Source organism: Drosophila sulfurigaster, chromosome 3, assembly GCF_023558435.1.
Source record: "Drosophila sulfurigaster albostrigata strain 15112-1811.04 chromosome 3, ASM2355843v2, whole genome shotgun sequence".
In the NCBI taxonomy this organism is placed as follows: Eukaryota; Metazoa; Arthropoda; class Insecta; order Diptera; family Drosophilidae; genus Drosophila; species Drosophila sulfurigaster.
The window spans coordinates 46,410,633-46,435,891 of NC_084883.1; the positions used below are offsets into that span (position 1 = coordinate 46,410,633).

General features: G+C 41.0%; 1 protein-coding gene across 1 annotated transcript; it reads left to right on the forward strand.

The window, feature by feature from the left end:
- The first annotated feature begins 3,948 nt into the window (after positions 1-3,948).
- On the forward strand, positions 3,949-24,919 carry LOC133842505 (G-protein coupled receptor dmsr-1). Its single transcript, XM_062275616.1, is given in 4 exon segments — positions 3,949-4,461; positions 20,539-20,884; positions 22,208-23,304; positions 23,523-24,919. Coding segments are annotated over 3 exon segments (2,025 nt in total). The 5' UTR covers positions 3,949-4,461; positions 20,539-20,822; the 3' UTR covers positions 24,389-24,919.
- The last annotated feature ends 340 nt before the right edge of the window (positions 24,920-25,259 follow it).

The window sequence follows — 25,259 nt, forward strand, 5'->3', positions numbered from 1 at the left end:
ATTAAACTGCAGGAGGAAAGAAAAGAAGCTCTAGAGCTCAGAGAGGGCTCTAAAAAAATAATAATAATTTTTCCTGCACTTTGCGGAGACAGGAAAATAAAAGCACAATGACAACAACAATAACAGGGAGTAAGAAAGGTACTGTCGGGTGCGCACGACTGTGAGATATCAATAGGCTTAAAGAAAAATTTGTTGCGGTCAGATAAAAATTGCATAAGAAATTTAAGAAATAATTTTATAGTTATTCTAGAATATATCTTATAAAATAATTGTACTGTATTTTGGGTAATATTGTTAACATCTAACATTATTAATAACCCATAATATATTTTAGTAAATGGGTGGCATATGTATGGTAAGAAAATACAAAATGAATGTACGAAAAAAAAATATATATATATGTATTTATTTTAACGGTATATAAGGCATATCTATAAATTACACTATTAATATATTAATTTGGTATATTGTAAGAATAGTATAATATTCCAAGGGCTATATATTATATATGCTATATTGATAAGGTACTCCATTCAAAATAGAGTAGAAAATATATATGTATGTAGTACTACATGTTCAGTAGTCAAAAATACTCGTACTGTAGTTATTATTCACATAAAATTGTAATACTCTTCTACCCTACGGGTACCGGGTATAACAACAGACAGGTAGTTTTAAGGCAACTTTTGCAAATTTCCCCTACCGCTTTAATGGCTGGCTTGAATGGCTTTGGATGTTGCACATATGGAAGCAAGCTTAAATAAAATTGCTAGACTGCTTGGGCGAAAGTTCACTCAGTCTGCAAAAGAGTTTGTGCTCAAGTCTTTCCCTTGGAGCAGCTCAGATGTGTCAAGTTGTCACAAGCTTAGCCATAATCAACTTTGCATTTGAAGTTTGTCACAAAGCTTCATTTAACATCAAAGATGTGTCGGTTAAGGTCCATTAAATTTATATCAAATTCGAACCAGTTGCTTTATGTGTGTGTAGAGCTCAAGATATTTATCAATTTTCCACAAACAATGATTGATTTTGTTCCTGCTTTAGCTGCTTTAAGTTTATAGGCACACAGAACAAACGTGCTTAAATTAAGAATAAAATCGTGAATCAAGTTTGTAATATGTGAAAATTTAACTAAGAACGTAAATTCTTAAGCCAAGAACAAGTTTGTAAAAAACTTCTTGACTTATTTCTAAAAAAATAAACTTTAAATTAAACTTATAAAAGAAAATCCAGAAAAGAAGTTCTATAAATAAAATCAGATTGATTTTTACCCCAATAGAAAGCAGAAACATTCTCAATTCAAGAATGGATAAAGTGAACCTTGACATATCTTAAATAGTATTAAACACATACTAAAAGCGTTTAACTAAATCAGTTTTATGCGCTAATAACTGTGTCAGCAACTTGGTGTTAGTTGGACACACGTCACATTATTATGGCTGTCACAGCTGCGACATTCTCTTGGCCACACACACATATCACAGGCTCAATTATGAGCCTAAGTGTCGTTAAAGCAGCAGCTACCGCTAAACATCCAATCAATAACTTTTCTTTTTTATCACACGCGGCAGACGTGCGTGGCATGAGGAATGTTGGAGCACCGCATGCCACAACCTGAGAGCAGGAGTGGAGACCCATTAGATATGCAAAAGGCTGGCAGGATAACAGCCCGAGGGATAAAACGCACTGCTCACACATTACACATTACACTCAACTCAACTAAAACGCTCCTCGCTTCGTTGCGATTCGTTTCGATTCCGACTGACATTCAATAAACATTTCAAACGTTCAATTATTTTTCAATTGCATCGATTTGCGCCGAACACATTCAGCTGGAGTTGGAGCTGGAGCAACCGTAATACGTAAGCAGCTCCAGGACACAATCAAATCTGCGACGCAAAATGACAACGAGACATTTGATAATGTGCTCAGAATGACACAGAGCTAATGGAGTGTGGGGCTGAAAGGGGAAGGTTGGAGAGGCGGAAGGGGAAGGGGAAAGCTCGCTTTCTACTGTTGATTTTCAGCGTGACTGTCGTTTTGCCTCAATTTTGCACGTGACCCCACAAAATTAAAGCGAAACGTTAGCCGGAAGTTATTTGACAGCCATTTTGTTGTCCCGCCAGCTAAATGTGGCTGCCATTTGGACGCACAGCATACCCAGCACACACACACAAGCACACTCTCTCATACATGTATATTATGCCAAATCCAATTCAGCTGCTTTGCATTAAAGCCTGGCAGTAGCTGATGCCAAAGCTGAAGCACTATATCCGCTGGCATCCGAACGACAACGACAACATCTCTGCGGTTTAGTCTCCCAGTCTCTATGTGTGTGTGTGTGTGTGTGTCACTTTGTGTGTGTGTGAGAGCTAAAGTGCCCGCCATAGTAAACAGGAAATGCTGACTTGACAGCGCCATTCTCCATTCTATCTCTTCCCCTGAACATTCATTCCTCCCGCCCCCTCCAGCTGCTGAGATTCGCATTGCCAAAAAGCAGGCAAAGAGCAGCTGCCATGGCAACTGTTCACTTAAACCGCAAAAACCAAAAGCATTTTGGGCTTCACAACCCAGCGCGATAATCCTTTCAATTCACTTGGACATATTTCTGGGGTAACCGGGCTGGCCTGGGTTTTCAGCTCTCTCTCACTCTTTCCCCTTGGGCGGAATTATTATGGCCTGTGCCATCATGTTTAATAGCTCAAATTTAATATTAGATCAAATACTCGTTGTCGCAGAAACTATGCTGACACTGAATGACTTCGAGTTTTGATAAATTTCAATGGAAAATTTAAACATATGTTAGCTGTAGATAAATAATACATTTATTTAAGTTGTTGTCGTAAATCAACTGAATGGGCATCATAAACGGTTTAAGTTAATCAACAAATGTGTGAAAAAATACAACCACCAACCAACAACTAAGTAAATAAATAAATAATAACAACCAACCAGATAGATAGATAGAGAGAGTGAGTGCGAGTAAATTGAAACACATACTGAAATGACAAATGTGTGTGTGAGTTGGCCAACATAAATCTAACAATGAAGCAGCTGGCAAAAATGGGGCGAACAAAAAAAAGTGGAACATGGAAAGCGGCCTGATAAAACCGTAACGCTTTATGGCCACTCAAAAAGGGTTTAAACATATTTTCATACGGCATTGCCAAGTGTATTAAAACGCCATTTTGTTGTTCTCGTCAGTGCTTTTGTTTTGTTGTTGTCTGAAATAGAGTGCAGAGAAAAAGTGTGTGCACTAAATCATTTCATTTGTTGATTTATTACACATACGCCAAGTGGCCAACGGCCAAGCGATTGCTATTCCCAAATGTACAAATGTTTGGCAGTAGCTGTGCGTGTGTGTATGTGTGTGTGTGTTGTTCTGACAGCCAACTAGCCATGTTTGGCAGTTAGCTAGCTTTTTGGCCAAGAACAAGTTTTCGCTATAAATAAATAAAATGAAATCACAAACGCAGGTAGCAAAAATTTCGCGCGCCAAAAGACAGCAAGAAAAAACAAGGCAGCGAACAAAGAAAGGCGTGTTTCATGTCCATTCATAAAAAGCAACGCCACACATAATCCACACGCCAAAAGCAAAACAAACAAAATGGCTGCAAAGGCGTGAGAGGAGCTGCCAGAGAGTGAGAGCGGGAGAATGAGAGCGAGGGAGAGAGCTTTGCAGCGCTGCGCAACGTCAACAAGTCACATCAGCTGTTGCTGTGGATGCCAAGTGGATGCCATTGGCTGGTACACCAGTTGCGCCTTGTGGAACTCAAAAGGTTTGTTTACCGCCTGACTCTGACAACAGCTGATTGCTGCTGCCGCTGTCGCAGTCGTCGTCGCAGTCGTCAGCCGAGTGCTGGCAACACTTTCGACAGGCGCACAGGAAACTGACTCGCGTCGAGCGACGAGGCCCAAAAACAGCTGCTGCTGCTGCTGGCTGTGTTTGAGTTTTCAGCTTTTCAGTTGGTTTTCCATTGCGGCGCCGCACGCACGTGTCACGGCAACGCTTCGGTCAGCAGCATCTACGTCTGGATCTCAATTTTCCCAGTCTCTGAATTTGGAATTCTCAAGTCGCGTTTGCGTTCGCGTTCGAGTCCGAGTTTGAGTTTGAGTTCAGTTTCGGTCGCTACTCGTTTTTGCGTTGTGTTTCAAGTGACGCGAAAAGTTGTCAAAAAAATAAAAGCCAACCACAAAAAAAAAAAAAAAAAATTAAATAAAAATAAAAAAAAGGGAAAAAGCAAATTAAGAAAATAAATTGAAATATCTTTGGAAAATTTCGTCTGCTGCGCTCGAGTTGCCGGTCGCTGTTTGGCTGCTGGTGACATTGAAGTCGAAGTGATTTCCATCCAACAAAGATGATAAATGCATTTCGCGAGTCTTGACTTTAATTGAAATCGTGTAAACGCGCCGTCAGCTCAGCTCTTCAGCTTTTGGGCTGCTTAAACACGAGCTCCTAAGGTGAGTTCAAGTCTCCGGAACGTCCCCGTCCACAAAAAGAAATTTCGGAAACTTTTGCCAATTTTGCAAAGCTACTTTGATGAGGATTTTGCGGCTTTCCAGAGCCATTAACAGGCATACCGACCGACCAACCGACCAAAACCAGTTGATAAATTTAATTAAAATTGTGCTAAGGTACTTGTCAAATAACAAAAAGTTGAGTGAGTGTCCCTTAGTTCCCTCAAAACCTTGTCCCAGCTTAGTGTTTGACTTTTAAAGCTCCCTCGGCGGTGGCTGACTTATGCTTATCTATTCTTATTCTCCTGCAACATGGCAGCATGTTTCCCTCTCACTTATGGCTATTACGGTTATAATACCGCAGGCGATGCGAGCATTTTCTTCCTGCTTCCATTTTTATGATCGATGCGACCACCGAAGTGCAATGGCAGAGCCAACAACAATATCACAACTATCAACTGGGGTGTAGTTTTCTACGGCAAAAGTGTAAATGAAATTTATGTGCTCTCCATAAAATATATTTTTATAGTCAATAGACGCAGTCGGTGCGTTGCGTTTGCGATGCGATAGAAATAAACAGCAAACGAGTGAGCGGAATCATTTGTACAGCTGCTTGGAAAGTCATAAAAATCATTTTTCACTTTGTATGCAGACCAAAAAGGGAAGCTTCGAACGAAAAAATCGAATTTAAACAGCATTCAAGTCACAGCAAAGCAACAACAATAAAAAAAGGAAAGAGCTAAAGACAACAAATATATCCAAATACGAATAAGAAAACATAAAGTGGAAGAAAAAACACTGCGAAAACCTCAAACACATAAACGTGGAAATTTTTACATTTTGGGCTAGATTTGTATCTCTTTCTGCCTGGGAGGGAAAGAAGGGAGAATCGCTTTTTATGGCCACACAATGGCTACGGGCTAGTGGCTATGGAGTGAGTATAGAAATTTGTGTGAGAAGAGCCAACAAATGAACGACTCGACTCGCCACAATACACGAAAGGTTTGTTTGTTTGCCGAAAATATTTGTGCCCAGTTGTGCGCTGAGATAGCGCCAAAGTTTTCTAATTTCCCTCAAGGAAATTGCCACGCAAGTTGGCTAAACCGTTGAGCTCAAAACACGGCACAGAGCTCAGAGCTTAGTCCACGTAGTGCAAGCCTTTTACCATTCACTAGCGTCCCTTATTTATGCAAACAGACTAAACTTTGTGCCTTGTGTCAATAAAAGCCACAAAATACATAAACATTTCAATTTTACTGCGCCAACAGCAATGACCAAAAAAGAGAAAGAGAGAGAATGCTTTCCCCAAAATTGAGTTTTCCCTTGTTTTTCGTCACACACTGAAATATATTCTATACTCGCATGCATTAATGCACACAGCTGTCAAAATGTATATGAATACGATCGTTAGATTTAATTGGCTTTTCCACTGCTGACACATTTAGTTCGCTCTCGCAAATATTTTTGTGGCTGCGTCAGAAGATGACAAATACATTAACTGCGCGTGCATGTTGATTGACTTGGGTCTACCCTGCACATCATTCCAGCAATGTGTGGTGTACTCTATGCTTTGCTTGCTTTTCGTGCTGGGTATTCGCAATGAATGTGGCCATAAATTTGCTGCTCCTAATGTCAGCTGTCTGTCATACTCACAAGCAGAGTCAAATGTCAATAGCCGAGAAATAATTGTAGAGTCTTCGTTTTGGGTTCTTCAAATGCGAATCAATGACAGACAAGTTTTGGTCAAGTTTTCTGCGGCCCCATTAATTGCCTCAGCTCAGCTCAGCTCAGCTCAACTCATCTCATCTCCCAACAACTTTGAGTCAACTCAATTTAAGTAAAGGGAAACTGTAGCAACTGCGCATCCTTTGTCTCAGTTTAATTACAAGTTGCCAGGCTGTGACTTCCATAATAACTGAAGCATTTTTGTTTCATTTAAATGTGGTGCTCGAGGCGTTCAACTGCTGAGAATACAAGCTTGAAGCAATGGCTTTAAATGCGCAATGCATAAATTACAGTTGCGTCGCCTTCTCATTAACATTACTTTTTCAAGCGTTTTTCCTCGAACTGCTTAACAATTTTAATTGTTGCAGCATATTGCGTATACATTCAGGTGCACCTTCAGATTCAACTCTTAATGGCAACGCAACAATTCATGAAAACATAAAAGCATTTTCTCCCACTCGCGCTCACACTCGCGTATAAAAGTTGCGTATACGCCACATGCGCCTCTTATTGCCATGTATTGTGAATACATTTATGATGCATCGCATATTCATAAATCGCCAACTTTTCAACGGGAAGTGAAACATTTTACAGCTTGTAAAAAAGTTGTTGCCAACTTTGCGATTACCAACAAAATTGTGTATACGCCATGGTGAACGTGAGTGCGGTTCTTGCGGGGTACGCAAAGTGAAAAGTGATAATCCAAGCATGTGTGCGCGTTGCATACCTTGATACTGACTGAATTCCCAAAATGGCAACAGCAAATAAATGACTATGGCTTTGGGCTACATTAAGAGCTTTCAGCCACAAATGAGGCACGTCAAGTGTTTGTCTAGCCGATGCTAGATGTGGATTGCGAACAATTTTTCAATAAAAAAACGAAAAGAAAACTTGCGGTCACAGCATGAAAATCTCAATACTACATTCTATGACAATATTGGAGCTCTCGTGTGTGGCAAGTGGCAAGCCGCACAGATTTATATGGGTGCGGTTGACAAAGTTGTTGCCGCCTGATAAAATTCCACGTGACACGCCCCCCGGTTCAGGGTACGCAAGTTGTAAGCCTTTTTATTTCATTTTATGTTTTTTGCATACGCTAGACCCTTAAATGGATCAATATTTCATTTTGTTTGGGGACCGAACAACACACTTCGGGGCGAATGCTTCGGGAGGCTGCTTCGGGTGGAGGTGGGGGAAGGGGAGTTTGAGGCCCAGTCGCGTTTAAGTAGTGGAAATAAATCAGTGTGCAGCATGGCCAAGGGATTCTGTGTGCCATATGTGTACTACACACACACACATGCAAAAACTGTTACGTATGCATTAAACTGTTGCAAGGTCAACGCCAGCCAGCAATAGGAAAAGCGAGAGCAAGTCCCTCTCTCGCTCATCACGTCCCATCAGCAGACTCGAACTCAACATCGACAACCGACAACCGAGGCTTGGCCTCATCCACTTTGGTTGTGCATGAGTGAAGGCGAATCCATATTGCATATAATACGACGCATACGCGCTTTCTCAATTCTTCAACCTCCAACTCATTCCCATACGAAAAAAGCATTGCATAAATCTAGGCGAATATTATGCATACGCAATGTGGCGCCAGGAAATGCTTATGAAACAATCTGTCAGCGCAGAGAGCGTGTGTGCGGGGGAAATGGGAAACAACTATTGCAACTAGTGCAGTCGAAATGCAGTCATAAATGATGATTACGAGAATTTCGTTTATAAATGATATTTATGATGCATTTTCCGAGCGTGTAAATTACGCAGGCAAAACAGACGAAGGGAATGCGTTGCATTTGAGAGCTAGCATTAAATGAAATTAAAGGCATGTGGCAAGTGGCAAGAAAGCGGTGAACCAAGCTGAGCTGCAGTGTCTGTCAGTAATTATAGATGGTAAATTTTTGAAGCGCAAAGCGCATGAGATAGAGATTCGGAGGGCTGCAATTATGGCTATTAAGGCAAAAGCAAACTTAAATTATTATTTAATTGCTGAGTAAGAGCAAGAATAAATTTACATTTAAAGCAAGACAACCACAACATATGCCACCGCACATTCTTAACGTGATTAAGGTCTTTAAGGGGATTTCAAGTTGTAGGGCATTAAACTTGTTGCCAAGCTGCAAGCTCTCTATCTAAATTGTTTATCGATTATTTATGCCAATTCCCCCATCAGTTGTTTGGCTCTATTAGGTAGTTCGTACAAAAAAGGTTCGAGGACCGAGTCGACCCAAAACACTTTTTGCGACCGGCACATTAAACAAAGTGCACTAAACCATTGCAGTCAAGGAGAATTGTGAGTGGCGAATAGCGAACGGCGAAAAGCGAGGCGTGCGTGGGCAAAGTGCTTTGTTTACTTTGGCCAGTAAAGTGTGTAGAAGTATAACAACGGACGGCAGCACATGCCAGACATTGGCAACATAAACAATGCGAATGGCGAACAACATCAGCAACAGCAACGGCAACAATCAACTGTAAGCGGAGCAATGGCAAATAGACAAAAGATGCGGCAGACGGCCCTTAAAAGATTATAAAGAATAAATGCCAAGCGTATTGAGAAGATGGCGGCAGATAAAATAACTGAGAGGGGGACAAAAGGGACATCAGACAATATGCCAGACTCGTGCTTGTTAGTATTGCAAAAGCAAAAGGAAACAGAACAATGTTGTTATGCTTAACTGACGGCATATTCCACTTACTTTCATTACGATTATTTGCCATGATTTCGCCATGTTCAGCTTAATTTGTTGTGGCTCTGAGAGAGACATGAAATCAGTGTAGAAAAGCGAAGTACACTCATAAACTTGTTTGATGGCGGCACATGAAAAGGACGAACGAATTTCTTAACTTGGCGTGAGTTATGAGGCTTTTGGCTTACTTGAGAGTTGCACGTACTTTATAGATACATTATCGCAGTCATTTCAGCTGCAATTTCACTTGATTTGCATATGCTTATCAGCTGTTCAACAGCAACAGTAAACAGCAGAGCATAGACAGACATTTGCCCATTTTTCAATGTCTGAAAATAAACGAAAATTGCATTTTTATCAAGGAGACAAACAACAAACTGCACATGCACATACAAGAAAAGTCAAGAGACAAATACATGAGCCACGTGTACAACAACAACAACAGGAGGAGAAGGAGGATAAACAGCTGCTCTACCTGGGGAGCTGTCTATCTTGCTTCTATCCGTCTGCCAGCTGAAGGAAGCATCACTCGACTTGCTTGGGGAATAGTCTGCGCTCGTCTTGAATGTGGCATAAACAGGAAGCGCTGAGGACATGCTTATTACCTGCTGTTGACATTTCCTCGTGCTCGGAACGGCAGAACGTGACATCTTCAGCTTGTAAATGATCCCAGCACTGCCAGCCAGCTGTTGCAGTTACTGTCAGTCAGTCACTCACTCAGTCAGTCAGTTAGTCAGTCTGCCTACAGTAATGTTCCTGCTTGTGCTTGCATTTATTGAAATTTCTGCACCAGCTTGGTTTAAATATTAAATTCCATTCAAATGCATTCTCCCTTAGTTGCAATGCAATGCTCGGATAAAAGTGAATAACCTGCCAGGCATTTCATGAATCTGTTTGCCCTCGACCCGCAGCATCAGCTCAACACAAAATGCTTTTAAAGCACTTGAAGCTTGTTGTTTTTAGCTGCCCGCATGATGTGCGCTCGTCAGCAGCTTATTGGAAGCAACTCACTCATTTATTCAACACATGCCCAGGACGATGATGAGAAAGGAGCTGAGGACCAGCTGCATTTTGGGTCGAGCGTAGAACAGAAAAATGCACAGCTAGGCAACTGACAGCTTTGTCATCGAGCTGTTAAGGCGATTAAATTGCATTCGAAATGAGACCACGAGCTAGTTCTGACCACATTCATGTTAGAACATAAAAGTTGAAATCTTTTCAGTGGTCGCTGATTGCAATGGCCAACACTTTTTCCAATGGCTAACAATTTGTAAAATCTCCCCTCAACACACACACGGATGTGTGGGCGATTTCAAGTCGCTTTCTCCTACGCTCGAAAGTCAACTTTGGCACGTGAAAAATGCGCTTGGGTCGTAAGTAGCGTGTTTTGGCTGCCGAGAATATATATCATGGACCCCGATGACCCCCGTCGACTTACGACCCCCACGCGGTTGTGTCTTGCCTTGCACACGCTCTCGTATATGTCAATGACCAAATTGTTGATGTGGCACAAGGGATTGCATGCAACGCAGCCGCGCAGCTGGCGACATTTCGATGACAAGCACGCAACTAAAAATAGACAACAAGAAATATAATTTAATTAAAAAATGCTAAACATAGTCTAATTGAAAAAAGTTGTTGAATTATGATTAAAAGTGATAACGAACTTTTGTTGTTAGAGTGTTTGCCTCGTCGACTTGCGGCTGCTGCAACTGATGCTGAACTGACTTGTTGTGGCTTAAGGTTTATGGTGCTTGGGTTACAAAGGGGACGAAGGAATGTGTTGCAAGCAAGTGTCGAAAAACACTTTGTTCGTCGTCGCATTTTCTTCACCTCAGTTTCCAGTTCTCTTTTCTCGCTTTCTCTTATATACATATATAGTTATGCATGTCTCAAGCGCACTCAAGTGTTTCTGGCTACTTGTTCTACTCACTGCAAGAAAGCCACCTTCACTCACACATATTCATTCACACATATGCACACTCACAAACAGACACTCTTGAGTGTGTTTGGCACAGAAAACCAACCACCTTCGAGTCCGTTTTCTTTCACTTAGGCAAATTTCACATCATGTGTTGCTATTTATACCTTTCTTCTTCTTTTTGGTTTGCAACATATTTGCCGTAGTTTGCTGTAGCATAACTACTTAGTTTTGCAATTTTCTTAAGTCTCTGGCAGCTTGTTGACCTCATTTTGCTGTTTCCGCATCGCTTTGAGAGACTTTCGTAATTCGTTTTTTTCATTTTTTTGGGTGCTTTAATTTAATTAAGACTGAGGCTGCCACAGCTTAAAGAGGCAAGAGCGAAGGGAGTCTGAAGTGTAGTCACAAGTGCTGGACAAGCAAATGTATTCGTTGACAGCAAATACTTTTCAGTTAGTCTCTTGACCACTTCACTTCCCTTCAGGCCACTCCTGCTCTCTATGCTGTTTTCTGCTGGCTGCTCAAGGTAAAGCGCCGAAGCTCTTTGTAGTCCAAGCCAAACGCTTTTGTTATGCTGGCTGGCTGGCCCTGGAATTTCACAAGAGTGGCAGCAGCAGCCTGTCAAGTGGTGCGCCAAATTCGTCGCCGTGAATTCGCCTCGCTTTTGTAGTCAATTTTCCGTATGAATATGCAATTTTGGGGGCGCTGCTTCAAGTTTAAATGCTGCGGCAGCGACTTAAGAGCTTGGCACAGCATCAAAGCGACTGTCTGTAAACGAATCAATCAGAGAGTGAACCGAGCGGGTTGAGTCTAACTCGATGACAACTGCAAAAGCTTTAAGCGCAACATGATTCGCCCCACAGCAGCTGCGAAACTCTAATGGCAGCCTACGGGCACTTTAATTGCATGCGTACGCTGCGTATGCGCAATATAAGTTTGGCAACTTCTTAAATTTGCAGCACACACATGAGAACTGCTGTCTCACGCACTTCTTTTATGTCTACAACGGCGGCGGGCATTAAAATGTATGTAAAACTGAAACTAACGAAATGAATTTCATGTCCCCTCGCCTCATTTTGCTTCCTTTGTTCCTCAGTGTCGTTGTAACATACGCGTAGCTTTTACTTGCGAGACATGCTGACATGATAAAAAAAAATTATATAGTATATGTTTCGCGCAGACAGCAGCGTTGGCGGCGGCGGCGGCGGCAGCAGAAAAATATATAAATTTGAAAAATCATTTTAAAGCTGCGGCAAGGGAAATTTCGTAGGCACCGCCAACGAAAATAAAGAAAAACATGCCAAAAAAAAAGTGAAGAAGAAAAAGCAAAACCCGCAGGCAAGAGAGTGTGCGACTAACAGATACCAACTGAATACTTTAAACAACTTTAAAACAAAGAAATGACTCGCTTCCCAGTGTTCATTAATTTAATGAAATTTTCCGAGCGAGCGCAAGATGCGAAGCGTTTGGAGTTTGTTTTATGAAATACAGTTTATCTGGCAGCAGCATGGAAAATGTTGAAAAACTTTGTCGGAAATTATTGACTACAATTCACATCTGCTTTAGCGATTACCTACTTTTAACGAAGACATATGCTAGCACACAGTGATAGCAGCCCAGTTTGTCCGCGAGGTATAGCAAGAAGGAAGCAAGCATGGAAAAAAATGTTGAAATAATAAAATAAATGTACACAAATTGTGCACAAGGTCGTAAGCCGCAAAAATAAATGGCGTAACAAAAATTTTGTAATTTTGTAATGAATATGATTTAAACACGCACAGAGAGAAAGAAAGAGAGGGAGAGAGAGAAACGGAGAGACACACAGAGAGAAAGAGAGAGAGAGAGAGATAGAGAGAAAGAGAAAGACTCAGCTTATATTGCCGGAATACACACACGTGGACAAGAAGCAAATGTGTCCCGGGACATTGCCTTCAAGTAGGCAGCAGAAACAGAAACAGAAGTAGGAGCAGCAGCAAATTACCATTAGCATAAAGGAACCCACACTCACACTCTTACAGTCGTAGAGATTAGTGTGTATATCACATATATTAGTATTTACACCACGCCAGCGGCTGGAGTTTAATTGCGCGTGTTATGACTTCAAATTCCTTGGGTCGACAAAGGTTTTCGAGGTCGTGGAAACTGGGACTGGGACTCGATTTGGGATTGGGTCAGAGCAGAGGTAATGAATCGATAAGGTGGCCTGGCTAATACAAATGTACAGCCAAAACAAGTAAGACAGCTCCAGTCGAGTGTGCTTGACGGTGAAATACCCGCTACCTAAATTGAATGATAGCAAAACAGTGCTCAAATTTGGTATGTCAATATACTTTTATACTTAAATCGCCATAGAGTAATACATATACAAATTAAAGCAACAAAGATCCGACTGCAGCAGTCATATTTGCCAATTAAAATTATTTCTTTGATACAACTAAAGTTTTCAAAATCATAAGGTTGTTGTATTTACAATAAAAACACTATTTTCGATTTGTGAAGGTGTCAAACTGTTGACACTGATCAATGAAATATTTGTATACCATATGGGGTAAGAGATGACTCCCTCTACATGTAACATAAATTTTCTGCGGACCCAAATTTATAATACACTGCTAACCTATGGGTATCGGGTATAAAAATAGAGTTTGAGTGTGTTGCCATGCTTTCACTTTTTGGGGGTCCCAAAATCGAACTTAATTACAAATTCTGTTGGGTTTCAGAAAAGTTGTGTAAAAGGAATGCATATTTTATGAGCAACGCAATGTGCACGATGATTGCGCCAGTTTACAATTGAATGATCAATCATGCCCGCCCAAATAATGCCTTAATCATCTATTATGACAGCTTCTATTTAAATTCTAAAAAAATTGAAAGAGATGTTATTAAAATAAAGCTAAGTTAAGTTAAGGGATAAATCGTGTTTTTTTTTGGCAAACTCATTTCATTTTTATTATGACATGACAGTAAAAGTGTTTCACTATGAGAAATCGACAGACAACTTGACTTCGACTTTCTTGCTCAGCTGTTCTTTTTTACTCGCAGTCAATAGAATTTATTTTCACGTCTCGCTGAATGGCGTCTGGAAAATTTTGTGTAAACGCGATTTTTCGTTCTCTTATTTTCGGATTTTTTTTTTGTATTTATTTTGGCTACAACTAAGCGTTGTGAGACACCTTCTGGTAGGTAACTGGGGAATGGACCGCAAAATTGATGGGACTTTAATAGAAAGAAAATGCGCTCAATGAAAATCCGCTGACCTGGGGCCAACCAACAAAAATGAAGACAGGTACGCGTTCTCTCTCATGATAAATTGAAAAATAATACTTATTGAGTAGACTTTGGGGGTAAGTCCTACGGACCAATTGATATATGTGTCTTTTACGTGGACTTTCAGCCAGATGACTGGAGACTTGGACTTGAACTTGGACTCGACAATCTATGACAGGCTTTGCGTTTTTTTTGGTTTTTGTGTGTTTCCTTTCCTACACTCTACGAATCTTTTTGTGCTAAATCTGTGCAGCTGAGGAAATTATTGTGTTATATATATTTTTTTTCTCATATTTTTCTATTTGTTAAGCTCTGACAGCGCCACATGGGGAAGCTGCACAACATGTGTTGCAAGTGAAAAACTCAAAATTAAATTGTAGCTGATGCTTTAATCAGCTTTGTGTGCAAGTTTAATTAAGCGAATTAAGCAAAATTGCCATTGATATTTTAATTACAGCAGCAGACGGACTGAAATTTACAACTCAATCAACTGCAATTTATTTAATTAGAATATTTAGTAATATTAATCTCACATTTAGTTCACTTGTTTCATCGTTTTTTCTGCTGTGCAATAAATGCTTCATTAATCCACAGACAACAAAAAAATATGTGTCATAAATTTATGAATTTGCCCGAGAGACAAAGATCGTAATGAGGTGCGAGAAATGTTTATTGATTATTCCGCTTAGCTGACTGTCAATAATTTATTAATACTCGGCAATTTTATGAACTCCAATGACAATGCGGAATGAAAGGGAAAGAAGGCTAATCAACTGTCGATTGGCAATAGAAATGGAAACAAGCAATAAACACGACTGCTAAAACAATAAAGCAAGCCAAGTAATCTGCCAGATAAGATTCATATGCACACAGAGAGGGAGAGCAAGGCCAACAGAGTGATGCGTGAGACAACGACTAAGAGTTGCCCTATAGAAACTAAAAATATAACTTAATTGAAATTTTTGGCATTTAATTTTACATTACAACCACATCAAATACGTCGCTTTCTTTGTGCATAGTTACAAAACAATTTATAATTTTCATTTTAAAATGCAACCACAACAATTTTCAATTAAGTTGTGAATAGCACAAAAAAGTTGAAAGCGTTAAGCACAGCAGGATAATTGAAACAAAGGGCTTTAAAGTTGTGTCCTGTCATTCTGCAATCTATTTGCCAAATGCAACTCGAGTGGAGCTCAGACTGCTGACAATTACCTTGACCTAAGCGATGTGACACAAAGGACGACGCACTAGAACAATAGCGGGGTGGAGTGAGAGCGAGAGAGAGCAGCGTAGAGTGAAACAACAACAGCGAGAAAGAGTTGCCTGGCGTGCGCTGTCAACAGGACTTTGTTATTTCGGCAATGAAATGTGCAGTTTGTCCCTAACGTGGCTGCGGCTGCTTTATGGCCAAATGTGTGCCAACTGTCGCTCTGTTTATCTGTCTGTTTGTTTGTTGCCCTCTTACTCTCACGCTAACTATCCCCCTCCCTTTAACTCTCACTCTTTCTCCTTTGCCAGCTCAGCTTTGCCATTCGCTCGTACGTTGTAATTGTGTGTGTTTGTTGAAGCTGCTTTTCGACGACGCTTTCTGAATGCTTAATTATAAAATACTGTCATGAGTGTGTGCGCGCGTGTGTGAGTGTACGAGTGTGTGTGTATTTGTTTGTTTGTTGTGTGGCTTGTGTGTGTGCTCTCGCACTGCTTCACCTTGATAAATATTTGGCTGGCAACTCAGCAGGCCAAGCAAACAGCTTTAAATACGTTAAGTGGCTTAAAAGGCAAAGCCAAGCATACCCTCTTGGCCTGGGCCAATTACTGGGTATACAATACACTCTCCAGGTTTAAATACGCTGAAGCAGAAGTATTTATGATATTGTTGTCGTATTTTGAGTGCCAGTCAACTCTCGTCCCTAATACCCTTGACTGTGATTCTCGCATACCCCGAAGACAGGCGCGTGTCTCGCTCTCGAGCACAGACTAAGCTACGCCTCCGATCCCAACGATGCCACACAGCACGAGCTGCACAACAGAGCAAACAAAGTTTATGCCAAAGCTGTTGGTGGAAGGGGAAATAGGAAGGGAAGGGAAGAGTGCAAGTAGTGGCCATTGTGGCATAAGTTAAGGCATTACGCTCGAAATTATGAGTGGCACAACGAGCGGCGAGTGTGGCACGTGTCCCCAGATATGCTCTGCCTGCCACACAAAATGGAACCAAATCCGGTTTTACAGTTCGCAACCCACAAGCAACAGTCAGACGTGCACCTTCTTATTATACCCGCTACTCATAGGGTAGAAGGGTATTATAACTTTGTACATCCAGAACATGTATGAATCAACAAAGTATTTACTATATGTTCTTGATCAGGGTCAACAGATGAGATGATACTATATCATCCGTCTGTCCGTCCGTCTGTATGAACACCTTGATCTCAGAGATTAAAGAGATAGAAACTTATACTTTTTTTTAGACTTGTTATTTTTGCACGCAGGTGAAGTTTGTCTTCAATATCGAAATCGAATAACAAGCAAAATTTTGAAATTAGAGACGAATTTTAATACATAACAAACATACAATAATAACTTTAGTTTGGTTCCTGAAAATTTGGTTGTGATCAGGTAAAAATTGTTGATGTTATTTAAGAAACAGTTTTGAACTGGTCTTAGTTGCTATGGCTGACAATCTGGTATATTTTATACTCTATGGTATTTTTAAACGTAGTATTATATCAATATACCAAATATAGACTTTGGTATATTTCGAGTGAAGTACTATATGGGTATACCAAATATAGTCATTGGTATATTTTTAATGTAATACTATGTCAATATACCGAATATATCCTCTGGTATATCTTTAGTATTTTTGTGGTATATTATTTTCGTATATTTTAAAAATAATACCGCACTGTTCTGCGGGTATAACATAGTCGAGCACACTCGTCAGTGGATTTCTTACTTGTTACATATGTATGTACGCTTAAGTTCTTATATAAAAACATATAAGTACATACGTTTGTGTGTATTTGTTTGGGTCCACTTAGCTCCAGCTAGCAGAAGCACAAAAGTGAAATCATATCATTAAAAGCAACGAGCAAAAGCGGCAGCATAAAAGTATAGCTAAATCAGCGTAAATAATTGAACAGCTGAATGGTTGCACGTTGCGTATGCGCAATAAAAAATATTGCTTGCATTGTATGCTCTTGACCAGCCCAGCCAAAGGCAATCAAAACCCAATCAAATGTTAGCTCTCTCGAAAAAAAAATTAAAAGAAATTAAAAGCAGATGCTGCCCGATGCTTGTTTGTTGCGTTGTGGTTTTTTACTTTTTGGTTTGGTTGACAACATTTCCACATGAAATGTGCTGTTATTTGTTGATGTTCTTGTTGCTGCTTGGCTGGTTGTCGCCGTCAATTGCAGCTTCTGTCAACAAGAACAACTACAATTTGCGTTCAATTTTAACTGGAAATTTTACACACACAATATCATGTGTGTACAATTTGTTGGCTTCCAGTGCTGCTTTTCCCCCATCTCCTTTTTTCTTTGTCGGCCATCAGTTTCCTGGAAACTCTCTCAGCTGCCTAATTGCTTTGCTTTAGCTTCTGGGTTTTGGGCTTTGTTGGCATTTCACATTTTACTTTTAGCCACATTTGTTGTAGATAGCTTAGCTTTTCTATGAGTTTTTCACACATTCCGTAGAGTTTTTGTTATACTTTTGGCATACTTGAAGTTTTCGCCACAATTTTCTTTGGTTTCGTTTTACGACTATTGTTGTGGCAATCGTATGTTGTTTTGGCCTCCCAAACGAGAAAAAAAATGAAGAGAAACTACAGTTAACACTTTAAGTTTTGTAGTCAGCTTAGGACCAGCAATCGATTGATGTGGCCGTGAAGGACTTCGTCCTTTTGCTGCTTTTCATTGCTTTTGAGGGATTTCAATTAATTTGACAACTTGTTGTGTATAGACAGCTGCCAGCCATCCAGCCAGCCAGGTCTTTAAGAGGCTTCAACTGGCCAAGACTATCTGTTCTTTTTCATTCTGCTGCTCTTTTCATAATTATCCAGTGCTTTGCCCAGGCTTATCTAAATGCCCAGCATTCTCAGGACTTGGAAATAATCTTTTAAATATATACGACTTGATTTAAAGCACACAGCTCATACACAGCATGTGGCATGTGGCAGCTTGGCATGTAGCATGTGGCAGTTTGACTGGGCCGCACTTAATTGAATTCAACGTGGGGCTTCTCGAAATTGCGCGAAAAAGTAATAAACAAATAGCTTAAATTACTTGGCAACCACACCAGCTGAATAGCCGTAGCCTATTGCTGCCTATCAGCATGAGTTGGTCTCTTTGTAAATAAACGCGTATACGCAGCGTATGCCGCACATTAAGGGCCAAAACGGAGGCGAGGCACATTAGCATCTTTTGAGAGCTGAGTGGGCGACTGTTGGTGTCGACTGACCGGAAACCGTTCAAATTGAGGCAAGTCACGTAACAGCAAACCATCGCAGCACCACACGTACTCACACACAAACACACACACAACTTGTTGATGGCTGACAGGAGCAGACCTGACTTCGGCTTCGGCTACGGTCTTAAGTGCGTGGCAATGAAACATCGCAAACAGTTGGCACTTGGCACACGAAATGGCGCCCGAGCTTCAATTTAAATGATCTAATGAAGTTGTTGAGACCATTAGCAGAGTCCGCATTATTAATGCAGCCTTGAATAATGGTTCCCATAATCAGCCTCAACTCGAGTGCCAGCCAATTTTAATTACTGTGCCTCTCCCTTTGCCATTGCCTGTTGCTTGTTGCTGCTCTCCTTGTTGCCAGCTGCCTTCAATTGGCCTCGTCCAGTGGCTCACAGTGTCTTGAGCATTGTTATGGCTTAATAATGCTGCCTAATGGCAGAGCTCGCAGCCACTTGTTTCGCTCATTAGCTGCAGATGTGCCCCACTGGATTATGTGTCTATTGGAGTGTCAATATTGGATCCACCTCGAGTTGATGGTGGGAACTGGGAACTGCGAACTGGGAACTGGGTCAGGCAAGCAAATTGCCTTGGCTTTCATTTGACTTTTCGCCATGAGCTTGCGAAAGTTTTACCAAGTGAGATTTTGCACTTGACCAAATCACATTACAAGGCACAAGTGGTTGGCCATCATCCGATAAATGCAAAATCCGATAAGCTCCGCACACACACACACACATGCACAGAAAGAGACAGAGACACGGAGAGAAAACAAGTTTCAACTGCTTCACGAAATTTCGGCAAAATATTCCATGTGCTGCTAGGGGTAGAGATCTTTTGGCAGGATAAACAAAACATACGGAGATATTTGTTGTTTATCTGCAGAGACAAAAGTTTTAATTAAATGAAAGGCAGACACTGACAGAGAGAGAAGGAGAGATAGAGAGAGAGAGAGAGAGAGAGAGAGAGAGAGAGACAGCAACTGCAGTTTTAGTTGCAGCTCGAAACTCGAAAGTTCAGCAAGCTAAATGTGGTTGACAAAGTGCAAAAGTCACTGCGAATGCAACTGCAACTACAAATGCAACTGCTCCCATTTCGATGAGAATTTTCTTTTCTACGTGCAACTTCAACTCCGAAAACAACATGACGTATACGCAATGTGCGTCAGCTTGACCAGCAGCAGCTGTGTGGAACAAATCGAACAAATCGTTATTTGGCTTTGTAATTGGAAGACAAACGACTTGTTACTGCACTTTTTCTATGCCGAAAAATTCGATCAGACTCTGTGAGTGTACGCTCGGGGCGTATGCGTAATATTGATTGCTCTTACAGTAGCATCTTAATGCTGCACACTCCTGTTGCCCCACAAGCACAAACACATATATATACATACGCAGCAAGTGTTTGCACAGGCGTGAGCAACAATTTAGCCCAATTACTTAAACTAAACTGTGCTAGACATCAAAATTTATGACCAGCAAACGAAAACTTTTTTGCACAACGAGTATACGTATAGTTGGCCTTCAGCATGGGTTTCGTTTTCGCTTGTGATAGCACTGAGTATCTTGGACAGCATCTTTAATAAATTTGTGTGACGTGAAATTTGAAATTCCCTCTGCATAACCAAGAGAAAGATCTGTTTACGCCTTAGGACTAGCGAGTATTTAAAATTGATTTAAAATTTAATAAAATTTCAATACCAAATTTCGTGGCGTTATATTTTCGGCAATCCTTGGCCCATGGCAATGCCAATTAATAGCAATTTACGTATTCGTGAACTTCAACTTGAGATAAACACACGTTGTTCGCGTTTTCTCCCCTCATTTTGCATTTGCATGTTACATGAAATTTGTTGCTGGCAGCACAGCAAAAGTGAAAAAAAATAAAAAGCGAAAATAATGGCAACACGTAACATGGCTTGGCCTTTTCACACGGCAGCAAAACGCGGCACTAATTTGCCGCTAAACAGAATTCGGAATACAAAATATTTTCGTTATTTAATTTCAGTTACAGCAGGCGGAGCAACAGCAGCAGCGTGAGCAGAGCTAACCAAGTAATTTAAACATTGGAGAACCGAAAAGGCGAAAAGGTAAAATTAATGAGCAGGCGGAGTTCGAGCTGCGGCATGTTGACAGGGCACAGCTGAAACACAATAACGCATAACCACAGCCTGGAGAGTGACCGAGAGAGCAGAGAGAGAGGAGAAGGTGGAGCAGGACTTCTGGGCAGTCAAGCGAGCAGGCGTCCAACGAACCAACCAACCAATCGACCAGCCAACCAACATTGACAACATGGTCACGAACATGTCGCAGCCGCATTATTGCGGCGCCAGCGTTGATGATTTTCACACAAAGTAAGTCGAGACGAGAGTTTTGCTGAGGCGAACGTGTGGCAAGTGGCATGAGGCAAGGGGCAACGCCTGTGGGGTCATTGCCTGTGAATGGGCCTGCTGCCATGTCAGCATATTAATTACTTTTTTAAATGTAATTTGCATAATGATTTGCTTACCTACGTGATAACTGATGTGTACATAATCAAATGATCTGCGTAATTGCCATGAAATATATTGTAGCTGGTTAGAACCCTGCTGCGTCGTATTTTAGCTAAGCAAAGTCCCATGCAAATTTTCGCCCAAACATTCTTCAATTAAATGAAAACTAAGCATATAACTTACTTAATTTTAATCAAAGTTACGCTCAACATCTATGAAAGTTCCATTTGAGTATTAACATAAGCTTTTCGCATGCGTCACAAATTCAAATTAAATTGCAAATGATAGTAAAATGTACATTCGATTTAATATTTATTTAGTTCATTGAATTTCAATGAAATATTTTCGTGTTATAACTTTTGTCAATTTCTATGAAATATTCAGTTGAAACTTTTAGTCAAAATAATATCAATAGTAATAATGTCGCTGCAGAAATATGCTTTTTTGATTGAAATTTTAATCGCTCTGAAGGCTAAAAATGTGTATATATGTTATTTAATTTGCTGCTACTTTTTTGTTTTATGAAAATAAATGAAAATATTAAAAGAGACATCAACTAGAATTTGCATTTATATTTACTGATTTATTTCTATTTTTGGATGTTAAAATATAAATAGGAATTATACCATTTTTAGCATAAAGTTTTGCATAAACTAAATTGCCACTAGAATTTAATTCCGTATTCTACGATCCATTAAATTCATAAGTTTTTAAGTTTTTTAATGGCCAATAAATTAAACATACGCCGTGTTGCCCTAGATGGCACAGTAGAACTTATTTAAAACTTCATGTGAAAGTATATTCATATAACATTTATTTTACTTAGATGTATTGAAACTTAAAAAAAAAAAATAAATTTATTGACAATCGAAAATATGAAAAGTTGCAGCAACTATAATATTGTACTTATTGAAAAATAAATATAAATTTTATGTCTTTAGCATAAAGTTGTGCATCACATAAATTGCAAATTAATTAATTTTAGTTCTTTAAAATACATTTAATTAATTAGTTTTATCAATTAAGAAATTGCTCATACGCAATGATGCACTTGCTGACACAGTTGAATTTAAAAGTGTATATGAAAGCAACTTTGATTGAGAGCAAGCATAATTTATTTACCTTAAATGGATCGCAAATTCAAGTAAATTAATTGAATCTTTTGGCAATCTTCTCTTTTGACAGCTATAAATATATACACGGCTATTTCTCGCTCGTGGTCTGCATTCTCGGCACCATTGCAAACACACTGAATATTATTGTGCTGACTCGCAGGGAAATGCGTTCACCAACGAATGCTATACTCACAGGATTAGCAGTAGCTGATCTGGCCGTGATGCTGGAGTACATACCCTACACCGTGCACGACTACATACTCAGCGATCTGTTGCCGCGCGAGCAACAACTCAGCTACAGTTGGGCCTGCTTCATCAAGTTCCATTCGATCTTCGCCCAGGTGCTTCACACGATCTCCATCTGGTTGACAGTAACTTTAGCTGTGTGGCGCTACATTGCGGTGAGCTATCCTCAAAGGAATCGCATTTGGTGTGGCATGCGAACCACAACGATAACCATAGCGATGGCCTATGTGGTGTGTGTCTTGGTGGTATCGCCTTGGCTGTATTTGGTCACTGCCATCACCAAGTATCAGATGACACTCGATGCCAATGGCAAGACGATCAAAACGGTGCCGTTGACGCAGTATATGGTGGACAACGATGAGCAAGTCTCGCTGCAGGTGATGTCCAGCACGACGCCGGACATGGCTTGGGCCTTCGCTTCCAGCAGCAACACCACGTCGATGAGCATGCTCAATCTGAGCACAGTGGTGCCCACCACAACTGTGGCACCCTCTGAGCTGGGACAGCGCAACATCACAGTATATAAGCTCTATCACAGCGAACTGGCTTTGAATGATCTTCCCTTGCGGAATGCGACGTTTCTCATCTACAGCGTGATCATTAAGCTGATTCCCTGCTTTGCTCTAACAGTGCTCTCAGTGCGTTTAATTGGCGCGCTGCTCGAGGCGAAGAAGCGTAGGAAAATTCTCGCCTGTCATGCGGCCAACGACATGCAACCGATTGTCAATGGCAAAGTTGTGACGCCCTCGCAACCGAAGAGCTGCAAGCTGCTGGAGAAGGAGAAACAGACGGATCGCACCACGAGAATGCTGCTGGCGGTGTTGTTGCTGTTTCTCATCACAGAGTTTCCACAGGGCATTATGGGACTGCTGAATGTGCTGCTTGGCGATGCGTTTCTCATGGAGTGCTACCTCAAACTGAGTGAGTATTGATTATGCAGGCAAATAGCTTTGTTTTCGCATCAATCATACGCAACGTTAACCGTTGCCTGTTGTTTACAGTTTGTCTGCCAACTGTATTATTTAGCGATTGTCCTTGAACTTTTTGTGTTTGCCTTGACCAGTTGCCAACTGTCAGACAATGTGGAGCCACGTTGAACTCGTTCTTTGCACTTATTGCGTTTCAATGTCTCATTTTAGGTGACCTAATGGACATTCTGGCACTTATTAATTCGAGCATCAATTTCATACTCTACTGTTCGATGAGTCGCCAGTTCCGCAGCACGTTCACCCTGCTCTTCCGCCCCCGCTGGTTCGACAAATGGCTGCCGCTGTCGCAGCACGACGGCGACGGACGGGACGGGATGGGGGGAAGGCTGGATGGGTATGGGAGACAGCGACTGGTGCACACGGATGCTGTTAGCAAGAGCATGGCCATTGATTTGGGTCTGACGACGCAAGTGACAAATGTGTAGCAGGAAAGCAGCCGGGCAGTGTCAACAACAACAGCCACAACGATAGCGGCGGCGGCGACGGCAACAGCGACGGCGACAGCGACAAATGCAACTGAATCCGCCGCTGTTGATGTTGATGGATGTGCCAACGAAATTGGCGCCGCTAACGACATCTGCGTGGTTGAAATGCTGCAACCAAAAGACACTGCCGGTAACAGCAACATCAGCAAACATCACAATAGAAGCAGCAACTGCAACAGCAACATTAATAGAGCAGCGCGACGACGCTGCAGCGTGGGTGGCAAATGCATTTGGCCGGCCAGCGATTGGCTGCGTCGATTGCGTAACAAGGAGCAACTGCAGCAACAACAGCAACAGCAACCGCATAGCGAACAACTGCAACGGGAGCGGGATTTGGAGTCACGTGAAACGTCACGCACGCGACGCAGCAGCGTGTTGCTGATGGTGCTGCTTAGTGGCAGCGAGATGGAGGCGAAGGCGGTGGTTGTTAGTGAACAGCAGGCGATAATGACGACACCGCAGCAACCGCAACGTCTCAGTCGCACTGCAACCGAAGAAATGGACGATGCCATCGATGCATTGTGGCTGTAAATACACAATTCTGTTCCCTCCTTCCCTCCAACCCCCTAGAAGTCTCTGTCTATAAATGTACTTTTATTGTTATTGTAATAATTAGCAAACCCGCCGCAATCTTTGCTCTTCTCGGGGCAGCTGACATTTTGGGCAGCGTTGCAGGCACGTTGTGAGCCCCTCGCGCCTGCCTCGCTCCACCAAAGTCGTGCGGCTTGCCACGAAAGCAATTATTGTGGTGCGGCATTAAGTCTCTCTAAGTGATACTTGACATAGTTTACTAGATTGTAAGCTCAAGCAAAGCGTATTTAATACCAACCAAAACACACACACACAATACACAGTTAACTAAAGTACGATATAAATAATAGATAATAGCTATTCACTGTGCATTTGGCCATTTGTCAATGAGTCCATCTCTGAATCTAAATGGCACTGCTCAGTCAATAGCTGCTCCACAACGTGGCCAGCATCTCGTGCTGCCTTTCGTATTAAGATGAACTATTATACTTATGATTGGAATAAAGAATTCGGCGTCATGATTTTATGTAATCAAAGTCGTTTATTATTCGCAAAAGCTGTGGATTCAAGATGCTGGTAAGTAGGAATGATTTATAACATTAGGTAAATATATAATGCAATTCAATACTGATTAATTTGGAAAACTCAGAGGGGGTTTAATTAGGAAATTAACTAAACAGTTTAGTTAGGAATAAACTAAGCAGTTTATATATTTGCTTCAGGCCAATTTTATCTTATTTGAGTGTGGTTTTATTGCTATAAATAAATAAAGAGAGAATTTATGATTTTTTGGTATATTAACGTAACATATATAATGTTTTGCTTTTATTGAAAATGTGTAGCGGGTATCTTGCAGTCCAGCATACTCGAC